Source organism: Amphiura filiformis, chromosome 12, assembly GCF_039555335.1.
Source record: "Amphiura filiformis chromosome 12, Afil_fr2py, whole genome shotgun sequence".
Taxonomy (NCBI): domain Eukaryota; kingdom Metazoa; phylum Echinodermata; class Ophiuroidea; order Amphilepidida; family Amphiuridae; genus Amphiura; species Amphiura filiformis.
Window position 1 is genome coordinate 62,694,078 of NC_092639.1, and position 17,726 is coordinate 62,711,803.

At 37.2% G+C, this 17,726-nt stretch overlaps 1 protein-coding gene across 1 annotated transcript in view; it reads left to right on the forward strand.

Annotated features, from left to right (window-relative positions):
* Positions 1–16,229, forward strand: part of LOC140166994 (uncharacterized) — a 60,743-nt gene extending 44,514 nt beyond the window's left edge. The window contains exons 27-46 of the mRNA XM_072190475.1: positions 160–365; positions 624–806; positions 1,234–1,290; positions 1,909–2,020; positions 2,567–2,698; positions 2,830–2,917; positions 3,236–3,344; positions 4,813–4,907; positions 5,716–5,833; positions 6,594–6,697; positions 7,705–7,813; positions 8,428–8,529; positions 9,611–9,729; positions 10,178–10,244; positions 10,979–11,070; positions 11,429–11,597; positions 12,193–12,279; positions 12,833–13,426; positions 14,715–14,746; positions 16,070–16,229. Of these exons, the coding sequence (XP_072046576.1) occupies positions 160–365; positions 624–806; positions 1,234–1,290; positions 1,909–2,020; positions 2,567–2,698; positions 2,830–2,917; positions 3,236–3,344; positions 4,813–4,907; positions 5,716–5,833; positions 6,594–6,697; positions 7,705–7,813; positions 8,428–8,529; positions 9,611–9,729; positions 10,178–10,244; positions 10,979–11,070; positions 11,429–11,597; positions 12,193–12,279; positions 12,833–13,414 (2,531 nt within the window). The 3' untranslated portion in view covers positions 13,415–13,426; positions 14,715–14,746; positions 16,070–16,229. The remainder of the gene's footprint in view (positions 1–159; positions 366–623; positions 807–1,233; positions 1,291–1,908; positions 2,021–2,566; positions 2,699–2,829; positions 2,918–3,235; positions 3,345–4,812; positions 4,908–5,715; positions 5,834–6,593; positions 6,698–7,704; positions 7,814–8,427; positions 8,530–9,610; positions 9,730–10,177; positions 10,245–10,978; positions 11,071–11,428; positions 11,598–12,192; positions 12,280–12,832; positions 13,427–14,714; positions 14,747–16,069) is intronic.
* Positions 16,230–17,726: the final 1,497 nt, after the last annotated feature.

Here is a 17,726-nt window from a genome sequence, read left to right on the forward strand (position 1 = left end):
TTTTCAAGAAATCGTTAAAAGAGTTAAAACATCGGCTGATGACGCAGACGCAAAAAGTGCTCCGGGTATGCGAAATTAAAGTAAGTAGGCTAGTGTGTTGGAGTTTAATTTGTACACTTTTCTCACCAAGTAAATTAATATTTGCTAATGTCATCATAGCATCAACTCCTACAACTATGGCGAGCAGGACAACTGAGCAAACGACCACGCCACTTCCAACAACTTTACCTGGGCCCACGACCACGCCACCTACAACAACTTTACCAACGACAACTTTACCTACAACGACGATGACGACATTGCAAAGGACAACTACTCTCAGTCCCTGCATGGATGTTGATGGAATTGACGATTTAGAATTTCGGGTAGGTGGAATGATTTTTATCAAGATTCACAAGAAAGGAGCAACACACAAAGTCATATTACAACTATATAATTTATTTTAAAGTATCATTTTCCTGAAACTTGAGGCGCTGAATGGCACCCTTGTACCGTTGCCCATTCTCGGCCCGAGCAACACGAACCCGAGCTATAATAATACGATGTGCCTCATTTGTTCAAACAATGATCCAATATTCTTCCATCGATTAACTTCACATTTTAAACACTATTCTCACAAATAGGTCAATGGTCGTAACATTTGCATCACGCATACGAATTTCCTAAGGTCAACCAACAGAGCTGTTATGCAAGAGATAGAAGATGGACTATTTACAGCCGACAAAATAGACGAAGTATTTAATTACGTCCACGATGCTCCCATATTGGAATCAGGGGACATTGAAGCAGCAGCAGTCGCATCCGAGGTATCCGCAAGTGGGGCACTAAATCCCGTATTAATGTGCACTTGAATCCAGATCAATATGCTGTACACACTTGGACTGTTTTTTGATGTTATTCTAAAATAATTAAATAAGTTTTACTTGATAGGCATATTATCAAATATTGAAATATGTTCTTATGCTTCTTCTACTTTTAACCAGTTGATCTTTTCAGTAAATCCCATAAGCCTTTGCGGGTAGACCTGTGATATTTTCACGCCGATGCGCACATCGTTACTGCGCACTTTACGTTTTCCCGGCTTTGAAATGCGCAGTAGCGATGTTCACTAAACGATGTGCGCATCGGCGTGACGTCAAATGACGACATCTGAAGTCGACTCGCAAAGGCTTATAAGATTTACCGAAAAGGTGAATCAGTTTGTTTTCATTCCTTCCGCAATATATTTCTCAGGAAGTAGCAAAATTATCTTCTACTTTACTGGACGTACCATCAGACCAAGATGCAGTTGTAAGTAAATATATAGAGGTTATCCACTATACTCATGCGTGATTTCTAACAAAAGACGCTGATTCCCGTAGTATTCCTCATTCAAACCCATTCAATGCACGACCTCGGAGTTACATGCATGACTTTGGCGGGCTATTTTGAAACAGTCATGGTTGCACATGCAGGTACTTCTTTTGAAAATCCTAAACAAGGTCGCTGATAGGATATGCAGCTTATAGAACATGGATAACCTCTATTGTACAATCTTATCAATTAAAAAAGTAACTATTAAAACAGAGTTAAAGTCATTCCATGTATGATTTAAAATGCTAAGTTGGTTATTTAGAAGGAAATGGGGCTCAGTGAAAGCCCCAAAGTCGTGATGTTGTGGGTTCGAACCTAACGGTGCCATCATTTTACACATTGGGAAGATCCTTTGCCCTTTTCCCCTCTCTCCACCCAGGTGTAAAATTCGGGTACCGGCTTGTGCTGGTAAGCAAAAGCAAACATTTGCTATATGGGAGGTATGTGACGAACCCTACAACATATAAACCGATGCTAACGTTTGAAAAGCGACAGGGCTCAAGGATGAAACCATACTTCCGTTTATGTTCTGTTCTTTTTTCATTAATACTGTAGGAAACCAATCTTCGAACGTTGTCAAAATCTGCAGAATTATTACATGGTTACAGTAAGAAGCTGCCAACAGGAAATTGCCTCACTGCAAGAAGTCCTGGACTTAAAAAATATGGTATGTTATATTTGTTAAAAGATTTACAGAAATCACGTAACGAGGCCAAATAAGGCAAAATAAGATGAATAAAGAGTTACACTTCAATTCTGCATTATTTTTTCGCTTACCAGGAACGGTTTCACTTAATCGACTTGCGGCTTCAGCAGATGGTGCTGCTGTGATGATCTCTTGTCTACAGTCGGGATATACCTTCCTGATGATACGATATCACACGGGTCAATCCGTGAGCATCAACGCGATACGCGTGCTCGCTATTTGAACCAATCGGAGGCGCATAGCAACTGATCGACTGATCGATTCTAAGCCCTAGGTGGTTCCTTGTAAACTATAGGATTTAATTTGATTAAAATCTATAATACTTAGGATATTTTTATTTGAATTGAAGTGTTTAAGAATGAGAATAAAGGTATTGTATTTAGCCGCTGTCGTGCTTCTATCTATCGTTGTTTTACATAAAATATTGATGTCGCCCGTGTTATATGAGACGATAGATACATTCCAGTGGCTAAAACCAATACCTTTATTCTCTAAATATCTCCTTAGCATCTGACTTTTGTAACGTCAATTCACCTGATGTTCTCAAGTACTTCGAATTTCGCGTGGAGTCATCGTATTCAAGCGACGGATATGATGATAAACTAAGCGTTGACTGGGAATTGATGCCTGATATTGTTGGTAAGGTTCTCATTATTATCATCTTCGTTGATCGTGATCTAAACTTCATCTAAATTTTCATCTTCATCTTCGTCTTCATCATCATCCTACTCATCGAATAAATAATATATGTGTTTCTCTACTTCCATAAGGTGGCGTCGAAGCATATTTCGTGGCAAGCCATGCACGAATAGAGCCTTCATTGCCTACAACTGAAGCAACAAAAACCAAGAAAAAGAGGTAATACTCAAGTATCAGAAATTTATGGTGTATGCTACGTGGAGATGACTGGTTACAATCAAATAACCCGCCCTTATTGTATAATTTCGTCCACAGAGGGCAATGTTACTAATTCGATTTACAATGAAAAGTCTCGTCTTTCCTCGTTGCTACTCCGGGTCTGCGAATCGCGTATTATAGGGACGGTGTGGCAAACTGTCATTCAGTACTCTGCAAAAAATTGGAATAATATTATATACTTTGCTTTATTTTGACTAATTTTGATTTCTTATAGTTTGCCTTGACTTATGATTTTTTCACGTTTTTTCACGTGCACAGCGATGATTCGGTGGAGCTTTTACTTAACAGTGACACTGTATCTTTTACGATGTGGTACAATGAAAGTAAACTATCGGTTCCATGTTACATCAACCTACAACATAAACAGGTATAGTATTGTATTAAAGGTTATTTTAACGAAAGATATGAAACGCCAATACCCTTCTCAAAAACATTGCAATAGATTGGTCTTACAAATATACATCTTTGTACAGCCGCCTTTATCAGAAATATAGTTGTTCAAACTCCAAATAACGTTTTTGTTGAGAGTGTCTGCCTGTTGTCTCTTGTGTCAAAAAAACCTCGTTTAGAGGCATATTTATGCTTGTAGACGGAATTTTACGGTATTTCACTTGTATGTAACCTCTATATCTTTAACTCTTGCATACAGCACATCAAATTACTTTGTAATCTTAAAAAGGTACACAATAACATTGACATTAAGTGGCAAATTAAATCATTCGACATTCTTGGTTTTGAGTGGCTCCATGTCGTATTCAACCCCAAGTACATCTTCAGGCCGACTGATCGTCTTAGATCAATCGGCCTGAAGATGCAGTCTGGATAGAATTCGTTTATATTTTCACTCTAAAGCAAATAACTTCGGTAGACCCGTTTAATAGTGCCTATTATATGCCTCATCTAAAGATTCTCGCCATCTTATTGGTTAAAAGAGCGGGCATAGTTTTGACTATGCCCGCAAAACCGGGCATAGTTCTGCGTGTGCTTTGTTCCCAGCGTAAAATGATATTACGCACGCGTTAATGTTTTCGCGCGCTATAATTACGCGGACATCGTCTGTGCCGTTCGCATTGAAACTATTACTTTCTCTTTCCAAAATCGATGCTTTTAACCAAACAGATGACAAGAATCTTAAGATTTGGTATATAAAACAAATATTGACTGCTTTTTATTCGGAGTATGGTTAAAATTATAAGCCCGCGGTGATCTCAAAACCATGACTATGCCCCTCGGCTACGCCTCGGGGCATAGTCATGGTTTTGATGTCACCTTGGGCCTATAATTTTAACCATGCCCCTCATAGCAGTCAATATTTGTATATTATTGATATCGGACCCACAGAATTAAAACCAGAGAACCAGGACTCGACCGCCATCTTGATACAGGCTTGGAGCAAAAATTGTGGGTTTTCGGTTTCTCTCGGAATGCGCCCGAGGTATTCGTTGTCATGCAAGCGCGACATGGATGATGGGCGCATTTGAGAGACGCATTGGTGCGACCTGCACGCGAGTACCAAAACGCTTCAGATGAGACGCAGAATTGTTTTCATTCATCTCCGCGCACCGTCGGCAAGGACCCGAATACCCCCAATTTTCTCCCCATAGCTGACGGCGCAATTGTACGTGGCGGTATAGGGAGTCCCGGTTCTCCTTCTCTAATTCTGTGATCGGACCTCTTCTCATAATCCTATCCTATATCCTCATTGCAGGAGATAATGGATATAGGGCCTAAGTCATACCTCCTAAATCCCTGTATATATGTATTTAAAGATGCTTCGAAACATTCACAAATGTAAATATATTTATACATTATGAATTCTTGATCTATCACGACAGAAAGTAACAACACGTATACCAACAGAGGACGACGATGTTGCAGGAGGAACTCTTATCAAAGAATCTATTTGTGTATTTTGGGATGAAGAAGCTGGGTAAGTACGTGTTGTGATTTCAACACACTGACGAATGCAAATTGACTATAAACCGTCACTATATAAGCCCTGATATTTCTTACGGAGTTCGCCGAGCGATCATGGGAAATATGACTCTAAACTGCTCGATAACGTTGCCCCCTGAAATCAGTATAATACAAATGGTTTATAGTTACCACGTCAGTATGTGAAACAAAAGCAGCCGATAAAATATTTCCATGATGAGTATTTATTATATGACATGGTATCATCGCCATTCTCATCATTTGTTGCATAGCGATTGATAGGCAAACGTGATGCTTGCTGGGAACGAGAAGAGCTCAAAAGCTTTCGAATTCGTCACCATCGACGGCGGATTTGAACCCTTATCAGTTTTAACATGCATCATGTTCGCCATCATCAATATACCTTATGTACCGAAGGGTTGAGATGTATCGATGTACCGCTGATTATGTGGTTATACCCGTTTTAGTTTGGGAGCTGATTGTCAGCAATATGATTGGTTACTCGTTAATTGTATATGCATTTGATACTCTTTTATTGATGATGAAGAATGAGAGCATAGAGAAGCACACCTCCAATGAAAATATTTTTTTATGATCGCCTGCAAAAATAACCTCGGAAATGTTACGTCTGACGTCAGGGCATAGACGTGCCGTGATTAGTTGATCAAATGCGCAGGAAGTGTGGCATATTTTGTCTGATTGACGTTCCGAGTTTATCTCTACCAGTAATTATAGTTGATAAATCTGTAATTAGTCACACGATTTAACATAATGATGAATTATGCTGCTATTTTACATTTCAGGAATTGGTCTAGGTATGGGTGTGAGAAGGTAGATGGCGAAAGTTCGGCATATCATACATCATGTTACTGCAATCACTCTACTAGCTTTGCACTACTTATGCATGTATGGCCTCATCAGGTACAATATTGTGCAATTCTTTCTGTCTAGCCAACTAGCCTCTACTATTAAGTGCTGATATTAAGCACTGTACAACAGTCTTAAGTAATTCTTAATATTGAGAGGGGGGGGGGCCTGAAGATGAAGGGAAATTGATGGGTAAATATAAAAATGTAAAAATATAAAATGGGTGATGGGCTGTCTTTAAGAATGAAAGTGCTGCCTGTAAAGGAATTCCAATTCGTTACAGACAGACCGTCACTCATTAAATATTTTAAACAAACGACCGTCACTCATTTCATTCATATTTATAGACAACCTGTCATCCATTTCATTCACCTTGTTTTATGGACTGCAGGGCTCTTCGATATTGAAACTCCATTAGTTGCCAGTCTTTACTATGGAAGTCGGCGAGCTCAGCCCTTCCGGACTAGCGGACGTTATATTTTTAAACACCAATGTTGTTTTTTTGTTTAAATTGACAAACATTGCGTAACCTTAACAAACCTTGAATATACTGCACATTAGAGCTATCACTGCTCTAATGTGCTCAATAGTAGTACCTTAAGGCTGTTGTACAGTGCTTAATATTAGCACTTTAGTGAAGAGACTGGGTTGGTCTGCTTGTTTGTTAAATTTTTGGAATAAGACTATATAATACCGTCTATGTTCGTCAAAAAGCAATTAATAGTTGTAGAATACCGAAATTATATTATCAATTTGTATTATTACTCACTCTGTTATCCACTCTTGTCATACACGTTTCTATTTTTATATATAGGTTTCAAAAACGCAAGAAATATCAATTCTGTTGATAGCATATATCGGGTGTGGAGTATCACTTCTTATGTCAGTCCTAACCCTATGGGTGTTCTTCCATTTAAGGTAATCAGATCATTTGGATATATTGCCGTATCTTCAGCAATTTGCTGTACCAGAATACCATAAAATTCATCACAATTCAGATTTTTGAAACAAGCATAGAATGTGCTACTGAAACGGATAAATGGCAAACAATCTGATAAAGACAAAAGTTGGTCATCAAAATGAAGAAAGAATAAAAGTACGTCCATACTTCTATTACTTTATTTATTTTTTCTTATCGCAAGACAAGGCTGCTGAATTCGGCATTTTACGGCGCTAGTGGTACAAACGCCGAGGATAGCAATTTGCACTTTCAGAGCGGGATATTTGCATGATATATTGTGATCAAATCGGCCTAGGTCTATGTATGATTGTTAGTTGTTTGGTGGGCCATGTAAAAAATGGTTTGAAAAATATACCAATAAGCCTAAACCAAAACGTTGGATGGAAATAAAAAATTCAAGCTTTTAATCGGAATACTTCTTCAGCAATCCTGGACCAGAATATACATAATGACTATGATATCTCTGAAAAGAGCTGTTCATATTATCAATCTATATGATAATTAACCAGATTAATGTCTTTCTGGAAATATAGTGATTTGAACAGAATAGTGATGATTATAATTATCTCAACGATCTTCAAATGAATTGCTAAATTAAATAGTTACATGAAATTGCTAAATAAAATTGCTAAACTAAATCGCTAAGTTAAATAATGATATTTTTAGTTCATCAACACCATCAATTTACGACTTATCTCCAGTTATAAATACGTTGGCAGATAGTTTCATTATTTGACTGAAATGTTCTGAGGATCCCTGATCAGATGGTGTCCGATAAAAGATTCTTTATTGGAAGTCATTAGTGAATTATCGATGTTGATGTTGCTTTTGAATAATTTTATTCGCTTAATTATTTATCTCTCCTTGTGAACTGATTGCAATCAACTTAAGCTGTCAATGACTGAAACAAATCTATATATATAAACTATTTGAATGCAGAAATATTGTTTATTATTTTTGTCAGATGGTACTTGTTATACTCTGAGGCGACCTTCGTCCACATAAACTTAATATTCGCACTTATTCTGGTTCAATGCATATTTCTTGCTGGGGTTGAGCATCCAGAAAATGAGGTAAGAACATCAAGCTGTATCTATGTGGTGTGGAGTGTGGTCTGACCTAACTAATTCTAGCACACCCTTATGCCGCCAAAACACATTTTTTCGACAGAGGTAGAGATTCCGCCTAGATAAATGTAGATACATTATGTAACGGTGCAGAGTTCGCGGAGATGAATGTATTGGGACTTCGAGACAATAAGATAAAATTAATGTAGATATAATTATAGCGCTTTATGCCATTTTTTTTATAGCGCTTTATGTCGAAAACAGCCTCAAAGCGCTTTACATTTATTCCGCCGTCGTTAGAATATGTCGGAACCACATTTGCAGCCTGCAAATGGCGCAGGGTTCATCAGTACAACGACTGTGACTACCCCTAACAGCTTCCCATTGCACATTGGTGGGGTGAGGCAAGCGAAGCAAAGCGCCTTGCCCAAGGGCGCAACACGTCCTGGAAGAGAGGTAGCGATTTTTTACGCCTTGGTGCTTACGCCAGTATAAAGGCCCATTCAGTGATTTCACATCGAAAGTGTCAAATGCATGCAGCTAATTCTTTATTCAAATAGGGAACACAGATTATTACAATTTCATGTAAAATGACATATTTTCTTTTATTTTCAAAACAGAAAACGTGTAAAGTAGTAGCAGTTTTACTTCACCTCGCTTATCTAGCTGTGTTTGCATGGTTGCTCGTGGAGGGCGTACATCTTTATTTGAAGGTTCTCAGGGTATGCATGCGAAAACAAGTGTTTTATAAAATATATCGTTAGGATTATCACACTATATAGGCCTACACTGTCCCTATACAATCTGCGCCTTGCGTGAATCGCCGACCACTGGTGGTTACCATGCCACAAACGTATTTTCACTGCAAACGATAATGGCGCCCTCTACAGTCAGCATAATACAAAGGAACGGTTTATAGTACTTATCTGGGTTTGTCAGAATGATAAACTCAATGCATTATCCTTTACACCCAAATAATGTGTTCGAGGCAGTAAAAGCGTAAATACCCATTATTTAAACTTTTAACTGCCGAAAATACATTATTTGCGTGTAAAGGATAATGCTGCACCCTTTATTTCTGTTCTATTAACACAAAATAGTGCGATTTAAAGAGAAAATATCCACTTTTTGCCCAAATATTTTAAGTTATTTACTTCAAGGCGGAGCGCGTACGCATAGTCAAAGCGTAAGAGACAGCGAGTACTGTGGAAATATTGAATATAACCAAGCGTAATGCTTTGCGTAGAATATGTAACTGAACTTATACTGCATCGCGCTATGCTGTGCGCTGTTATGCAAGAAGAACATAAAGTTCGTTGCCCTGGCCACTTTATTGTAATTAAAAGTCTTTCACGTGACGCGGTTCAACAAATCACAGTGCACAGTTTTGAATGGGTCGTAGAGGTAATAGAATTCTTAGCCAGTGAGTTTGGTTTATCTTGGTTAGCCTTGGTATACAGTATGTATCGCTATATAGGCATATGCCTCATGCGTAAATACGCGCACGCGCACGTGCAAGTGAAGCTTTCATGACGGAAACTTATTTTTGCTAAATAAAATAGTTTTTAGTTATTAACATGATATTTAACTTACTAAGAACGAGAATAAACGATAGGAATTAGGTAGGTTTATCGTAGTTGGTACGCCAGCATACAGTACTTCAAATACTGGACCTGTCTATTCAATATTACACGATGGACGATAGTAGAAACAAAAAATAATATTGTTGATTCTCTAATTTTCAACATTTTAAAACATAAAATGATACTAGCCTTAACGCTAATTATTCTAATTTTTGACCAGGTATTTGGAGCCGAAAATAAACAATTGATGCCATACCTGATAATTGGCTGGGGTGTGCCGCTGGTCATAACAGGAATATCCTTCGGCGCTGGTTATGATGGTTATGGATCCGAAAACAGGTTTTTATTGCTGAATTTAATTAGATAAAAATAAGGCACTTTTTTGGCGAATTGGTGTGTGGCATGTGTGTGGTAACAAATATAGCCTTTGTGTGGCAACAAATTATTGCGTTTGTCGTACGTGGACGCGATACGTGAACGCGCAGTGTCACGTAATGTTGCAGTAACTAACGCTTGAATGACATCAAATTGACGCTCACGTACAGGTTGACGTACATTAAACGAGTACAATGAATTAGATTCCACATACTAAAGTATGTAGATGTACATATAACCGGGTATAATGCATTCGATAACCAAATGTGTTTTGAAAGCACTTTCGCGAGGATGGTAAGTTTTGCCTTAGTTTAGGATGACGGTTTGGGATTCGCTCACGCGGGGGTGTGTGTGTTTACTGCTAAATTTCACCTTGGATTCTTACACTTAAACTTACATATATTTCCTTCAGCTGTTGGCTGGACACAAATTCTGGACTTATCTGGGCATTTGCAGCACCTGTATTGTTTCTTGTTTTGGTAGGTAAATCATTTACTTTGATAAAGAAACAAAAGAAGTAGCACATATCGCATTTACTGCTTCAGTAAAAAAAAATCCCGCTTTGGGTGTTGCTCCATTTTCTTCCGATACAAACTCTTTTTGCCCTTCTTAGTTTAATTATAATGGGGGAGGGGGGGGGGGGGTAGTGACCTTGGGAGTGGGCTGCAATCTATACGACCTAAAAAGCAATAACTCAACTGCGCGTGCGATCATCTTACTAATGCACTATAATTAAAGACAGAGATAAAAAGAATTTATCGCGTCTGATGTCACTGTCAATCACGATCCTTGATTGGTTTACACAGGTTAATCAGCGCGTAAAAGGAAGACCGATCTATCTGGTGCTGCTCGGAGAAAAGGAATAGCAGCAAATGGCGAAAAATTACATACTTTTACAAGGCAAAAAGCAGCTTTTTAGGCATCGTGGACATGGTGTCTTCGGTTAAGAAAGTTTCCTACTATAAAGACCTAACTTTTGAGATGGTCTGCATGTCGAAAGGTGCAAAATTAACAATAAGGCGCCCGGTTATAAATCCGCGTTCAGCAAGTCATCATCACGACACTTGTAAACAAACCGTGCTCGAGTTTGATTGACAGATGACGTCAGACGCGATAAATTCTCTTTATCTTTGTCTTTCATTATAGCTGCACTCAGTGAATTATCCTTATCGTATTCATGTATAATTATTGTACTGTTTTGTATGATTCCTAGGTAAACCTGATGATTCTGGGACTGATCGTGCGTGTCATAATCCAATCTTCTGAGATTAAAGAAATTGACGCCCATTACTTCACTCATGTCAAGTATGATTTCAAGCTGATTAATTTAAATAAACTTTACAAAATTAAAAGTAATCTTAAGAATAATGGGTTAATCGTTGTTTGGGCAAATAATGACATTTGAATTGGAAATCTAGACACAACTTTTTGTACTGGCTTTATGTATATGGGGAGACAATTTATGGCAAGAGTACGTTTGTGAAGGTTGTTATTTATTCAACTGGACTCACGTTTTTTAAAGGCTATACGGTATCGCTCCTTATCCTATGTACGATTGGTCATTGAAGAGTACATTTGTAGTAGCTAGTGACAAATATAAGTACATTTACCTAGAGATATAAATTGCATAACTGGTATTAAGAATGTTTCGTTTTCCTGACAGATCTGGTGTGAAAGGCGTGTTAGTACTTCTCCCTATTTTTGGTATCACATGGACTCTTGGACTAATAGCTGTAAATAGCGAAACCATCATGTTCATTTATTTATTTGCCATTTTCAACTCTCTCCAAGGTGTTTTCATTTTCGTAGTTTATTGCATTCTGAATGCCGAGGTAATTATAATGAATTGAAGAAAATAATAAAGGTAACTTATTGTTTATGTTAAATAATTTTAAACATTATTTTCGTGAAATTGAATTATTTTTTACTATTCACAAAAATATAATGAATTTAGAAAAACTTAGGTAAAATCTATTTCTGTAGTCGTGATTGTAGCATCCTCTTTCACGGGTATGGCTCAATAGATAGACTAAAAAAAGACTACATCCAATTTTTGAATTTGCGAGTTACGCCCAATTGCACGAATTGAAGTGCCCCATAGGCCAATGTGTTGTAATATCTGTATGTCGACAGATAGTAGAAAATACAAATTGTACAATGTCTTTTTCAAACTACCAAATCGGCAAGAAAGGTTATGCATACACACATTATGTGTTAATCCTATGTAGGTTTCTGATACTTTCACAAAGTACCTCTTTAAGATATTTGGAAGAACAATAGCTTGGAAAACCAATCATACAAATATACCGAGCGTGTTCCAAATAACTTCGTAATAGTTATATTTTCATTACTTCTACGTAGGACTTGCTCTCAAATAATTCAAGACAAAGTTTGCTTATTAATCGCATAAGGTTTTTTCTGAATAAGGTTCGAATGGCTTGGAGAAAAAAGAAGGCAGAAGACCAGAAAATAGAATTGGCAAAGACCGCAGTGCCGGAGGGAGCCATGGTTACGGTGAGTTCATTTCTTCCTATTTAGTTTACAAAAACAAAACCATTAATTAATACAGACCATCTACCGACAGGGAAAGTTTCCGTGCTGTGTATGCACTGATAATATTTGCATATTCATGAGGGTCGATCGTTCGAACGCCCATCTCTTCAAAAATCCAAAATCAACATCATAAACTTCTCCTCTATCACTCGAAATATCTCGCACTGTTTGGATTAGAACGCCGAGTGCGGCCTCAGAGTTCATCTCCTTTGCAGCCAGTTTGGTTACGCTCCCTCCACATGTGTGGGGAGAGCGTAACCAAACTGGCTTCGTAGGAGACTAAGATTTGCGATTGTTCCGACATATTATCATAATCTGAACAATTATGATAATATGTCGGACCAACAGAAAATCGTCCCGTTTTACTACAAATAGGGCGAATTTGACAGTTTGCTCATAGATGTAAGTTGGAACATGTGTAAGTATTACAAGTATGCCAACCCTGGTTGTGTTTATTCCATAAGTTAAACTGTCACAGATGTTGTAATGCGAAATTGCTTTCTTTTCTATTTAGGCATTTGGTACAGTTGTATTCAAAATGGCTGGTGAACCGGTCAGTGATGAGATGAATACTAATTCTGCTGCACCGTCACCCACTCCTTCAAGATCATCCAGAATGAATGAAGAACCAGAAAAATCACCAATAAAACACCATGACAACAAAACTTCTACTAATACACCAACTGAGCCCGCTTCTAACACTCCAAACAAAATCCAACTTGAAACGCCCACTCAAAACGTAAGACAAGCGCCTACTCAAACCCGTACTGACACCCCGACCAAAATTCTGCTTGACACACCGGCTCACACCCCGAGAAATACAACAAGGCAATCTCGCAATAATACACCAACTGAACCTCCTTCTATTACCCCAGCAAAAATTCCACTTAAAGGTCCGGCTCAAACCCTGTGGAAAACGCCGACGCAAGTCAGCATAAGCGATGAAAAGCCCGAAGAAGACGATGATCTTGAGTATGATGACCTGTTATACGATGGGCCTGATTTTGATGTAGAAGCGAATACTGCAGCAATAAAGAGGAGAATACAAATGAAACAATGGGACGCGAGAACTCACTCATGTCTAGAAGTGTGCTAGATATCGATGATGGTACGTACTGAATGAGGGGCAGTGGGGATAAGATGCGTATCTTACCTGCTACTAAAATGATTATACCGCGACAAATACGCGCCAACCTTGGTATATTTTGTCCCAATATTTCATGCAAGAGGACAACGTGCCTCCCTGGGTCTGATCGCATTTGGGGCGCTTAAATTTGGAAGCGACGGAAGGCCTCAAAAACACAAGATATTTAAATGTAAAACTATTGCCGTTATCATGGTTATATTTTGTTTGTGTTCATCTGCGAACAGCTCAATAGTAATTTAAAGGAACACTCTGACAATCACAACATTATGCCTTATATGTTAGAAAAACAATTATCAAGCACGAATCACATGGCTTTATTTAAAAGAAACTCATATTCCCGCGCCGAAATTGGTTGTGGCAATGACGCCATGGTTATCTGTGCTCAATTGTCGTCAGGCTTTTCTTGTGTTACTGGGACGTCATTGCCACAGGCAATTTCGGTACCGGGAAAATTTGAATATCGCCTGGTGACAGACGGCTGTTTTTAGTGTGCAGCACTATTATTATAATACTATCGTTGAAATCAGTACAGTCCCTCATTCCATAAAACATTAAGGGAAGGGGTATGAACGTTTGGACAGTATTTATTGTGGGACATTAGAGAACATCAGACATATCGAATTGCATTCTGAATACGAAGAATGTCCTTCTGATATCAAATAATTTTGATTTTTTGAAATTCGCAATGTAATACACATTTTATGGCAAATCATTAAAGATTGATATTTTTGATATTTAACAGTACTTGAAGTAAACTTTATAAATCTGATGATTTATACTTAAAGTGTATGTAGGTGGGATGAAAAGCCGACGATCAATTGAAAATTTTGACCTTTCGTATTGAAGATATGGATTTTTTTCCCCAAAACACACAAAAAATAGGTCTTTTGGGGAAAAATCCATATCTTCAATATAAAAGGTCAACATTTTCAATTGATCGTCGGCTTTTCCTCCCAGCTACATACACTTTAAGAATATATCATTAGATTTATAAAATTTATTTCGAGGACTGTTATATTTCAAAATTTGAAAAATATCAAATTTTAATAATTTGTCATAAAATTTGTATTATATCGTGAATTTCAAAAAATTAAAATTATTTGATATCAGAAAGACATGCTTAGTATTCAGAATGCAATTCGATACGTATGAGGTGCTCTCATGTCCCACAAATACTGTCGAAACGCCATAAACGCTCATTCTAGATCCCTTAATATAATTCCCTTTCTGATTATCCTATTCATTTTAGTGTCTGTGCATGCTCGATCACGAATGGAATCGGTGAGTACTTTTTTCTAAAAAAAAACCAGAAAAAAAACAGGTTGGCTTTTATTTTTGTAAATGACGGCATTTTCTTACTAACCGCAGTATAATGTGTATTATCTAACAATATAGTTCTGCAGAGTTGAGATACAATCGAGCCCAAAGTCATACAGGGTGTCCCAGAATGATTTGTACCGTGTTTGCAAAAAATAACTAAAAATAGAAGACAGGCAGTGTATCTATTTTTGATACCTGTATTATAATCTTGGACATGTCTCCTACTTATTCTGTTAATTTCAGCACGCTACCTTTATTTGTTTTGGCGTGGCATGGAATAATGTAAAATCGATGAAAAACCTGCTGTTCATTTTCAGCGCAAACGACTCGCATACCCTTGAAAAATGGCACAACACACTTGATCAACTCATGGATCTTTTTATGTACATTTAATGTCAATCAAACAACTTTCATTCTTTAACTGATTCGTAACATCATAAATAATAGATGGATATCGGATATTTAGTGGAAATATGAACGGGACACAACTAAAATACCTGCATAACTTTTTCCAAATAACTTGGTGCTGAACGCTTAGTAATTTTACAGATTTTCAAAATAGGTTGCATTGTCAAAACTTAGAATTCACCATTTTTACGCAATCTTCTATAACTTCTACTAAAAACGTCCAATCTTTAAAATCTAAAAAAAATCTGAGAAAGCTAAATATATGTAGAACTTAAAATGCAAAACAATATAACCAATAAACATGCCCTTCATACCTAAAAAATTCCATCTTTTCCGGTATAGATCATTCTGGGACACCCTGTACAAACAACAAAATTGGCACAAACACTCCTTATGGGTTCAAATTAAAATCTAATTAGCCAAATTAAAATCCAAGATGGCCGCCATTTGTTAAGATGGTGCCAAAAAATGACATACTTAACATTAATATTTGTAATTTTGGGTCGGCCATCTTAAAAATGGCGGCAATCTTGATATTTGAATCGGCTTACAATTAGTTTCTAATAAATGATTCAAAGGGGCCAAAATAGAATAAAAGTGCACACAAGAGCAAAACACACCTCATTTGGGGCTAATATGGTCTGAAATTTACAATTTTTGCTCGATTTCCTCGCGCAACAGAATTTCCAGTCGAACAGGAACAAGATATGCTCGTCCCCCACCACCCTTAAATGTTAATGCTTCCGTCGCCACTGCAGTCATAACAGAACGAAAAGAAACCTAGCGATACGCCGCGATGTGTAACCACAGGTCTAAGATCATTATTTTCTTCTTTAAAATCATTTATTTAATACTGGTATTATCTTTTATTTGCAGGCAAAGTCTAGAATATTCACGCCAAGAATATCCACACCGTTACCGGGAGCTGTAGATGATTCAGAAGATGAATATTATTAACAGTTTCACTGATAAAACTGACTATTCTACCAATCACGAAAATATGAATCGCCCGAATAATAGTAGTTTTAATATTTGTACGGTGAAGTTGTAGTATATCAAAAATATCATTACACTCCAATCTGTCTGGTTGTTTTTTAATTTTTATGTTTTTATTGTGTGTTAACGCCATTACTGGCTCAAGTTGTCTTAGTCGTATGTTTTTTATTCTTTCGTTATATAATATTTGAATGAATAAAGATTAAATAATCGGCGAGTTAATATTTAACATATAACAATATTTTGTAATGGTTTTAAATGACTGAACTGATGACGATTAAAACTGTAAATCCAAGGATTTTATTCAAAATTATCAAAACGTATTACTACCTTCGCTCAAGCAGTAAATTATGATAACACTTGTCTTATACTGCACAAATTGACATTTAATTTTAAGAATGAGATTGGCATAGAAACAGTGGCGTACCAAGGGGGAGGGAGGAGGCAGCTTCCTCTGTGAGATGTCTTGGGAGGGATGAGGGAGGAAGATAGGGAGAAGGGATATGGAGAATGAGAGGAGGCCTGAAGGAAGAGAGAAAGAGGAAGAAATGAAGATAAATAAATAAAGATAAATAAATAGAAAGATGAAGAGAAATGATTGGAATGAGAAGGGGAGAGAGAGGGGGCAAAAAGAAAAAAAAAAGGGGGAAGGGAAGAGAGAGCGAGGGAGTAATAAAGTGTAGGCCAAGAAAAGTACAGAGAAAGGAAAAGAAAGGAATCATAAATAAATGTAATAGAAACCAAACACAACACTATAACAGCACTAGGCAGCCATTCGGTGATGTCAATGCCTTTATGCGTTACGTAATTAAAAACCCCAGTCAGATGTATTTTACACCTGCCAAGCACAAGTCACCCAATTTCGAAAATTGGACGTCGAATGTACACTCATGAATATTGATTTGCAACGTTTTCCAATATGTCAGCGCTCTAATCAGACACAATAGAACAATAAACCATGCAGAGCGTTGCATATGCATGTAATATACTGCTCCAAGAAAGTATCCTTACACTTGAAAAATAATCACAATTTCAAAACAGAACCATATTGGGGTAAATTTGTTTTTTTAATAGATGCACTATCCGGCACATTTTGACACTCCATTGAATCCAATCTGACTTCAAGAAGCAGTTACAAGCATTTGATTAGACGAAAGTCCAGTTTTAAAAGTGACACACTGGCCTATTCAAAACTCCACGGACTAGACATTTGGTTTGAGAGTGGTAATTGGCTAATTTATGTGTGCCTTTAATTTAAAACAAAAGGAACAAAATAAAACTGAAACAAAAGAGCTGACAAATAATATGCAAGTTATGAAAAGTACAGAGAAGTAAAAAACTGAAATAAATACTGCTTTAAATAAAGTTTCACTGCAGAAACTGTGTAGTCTTTTTATTGCGCTTGTTGGAATCTTTTTGTGCCTTGTATAGGCTAATTTGTCACTTTTAAAACTGAACCTTCGTCTATTCAATTGCTTGTAACTTTACTTCTGGAGGTCACATTGGATTCAATATGGTGTCATAATGTGCAGGATTT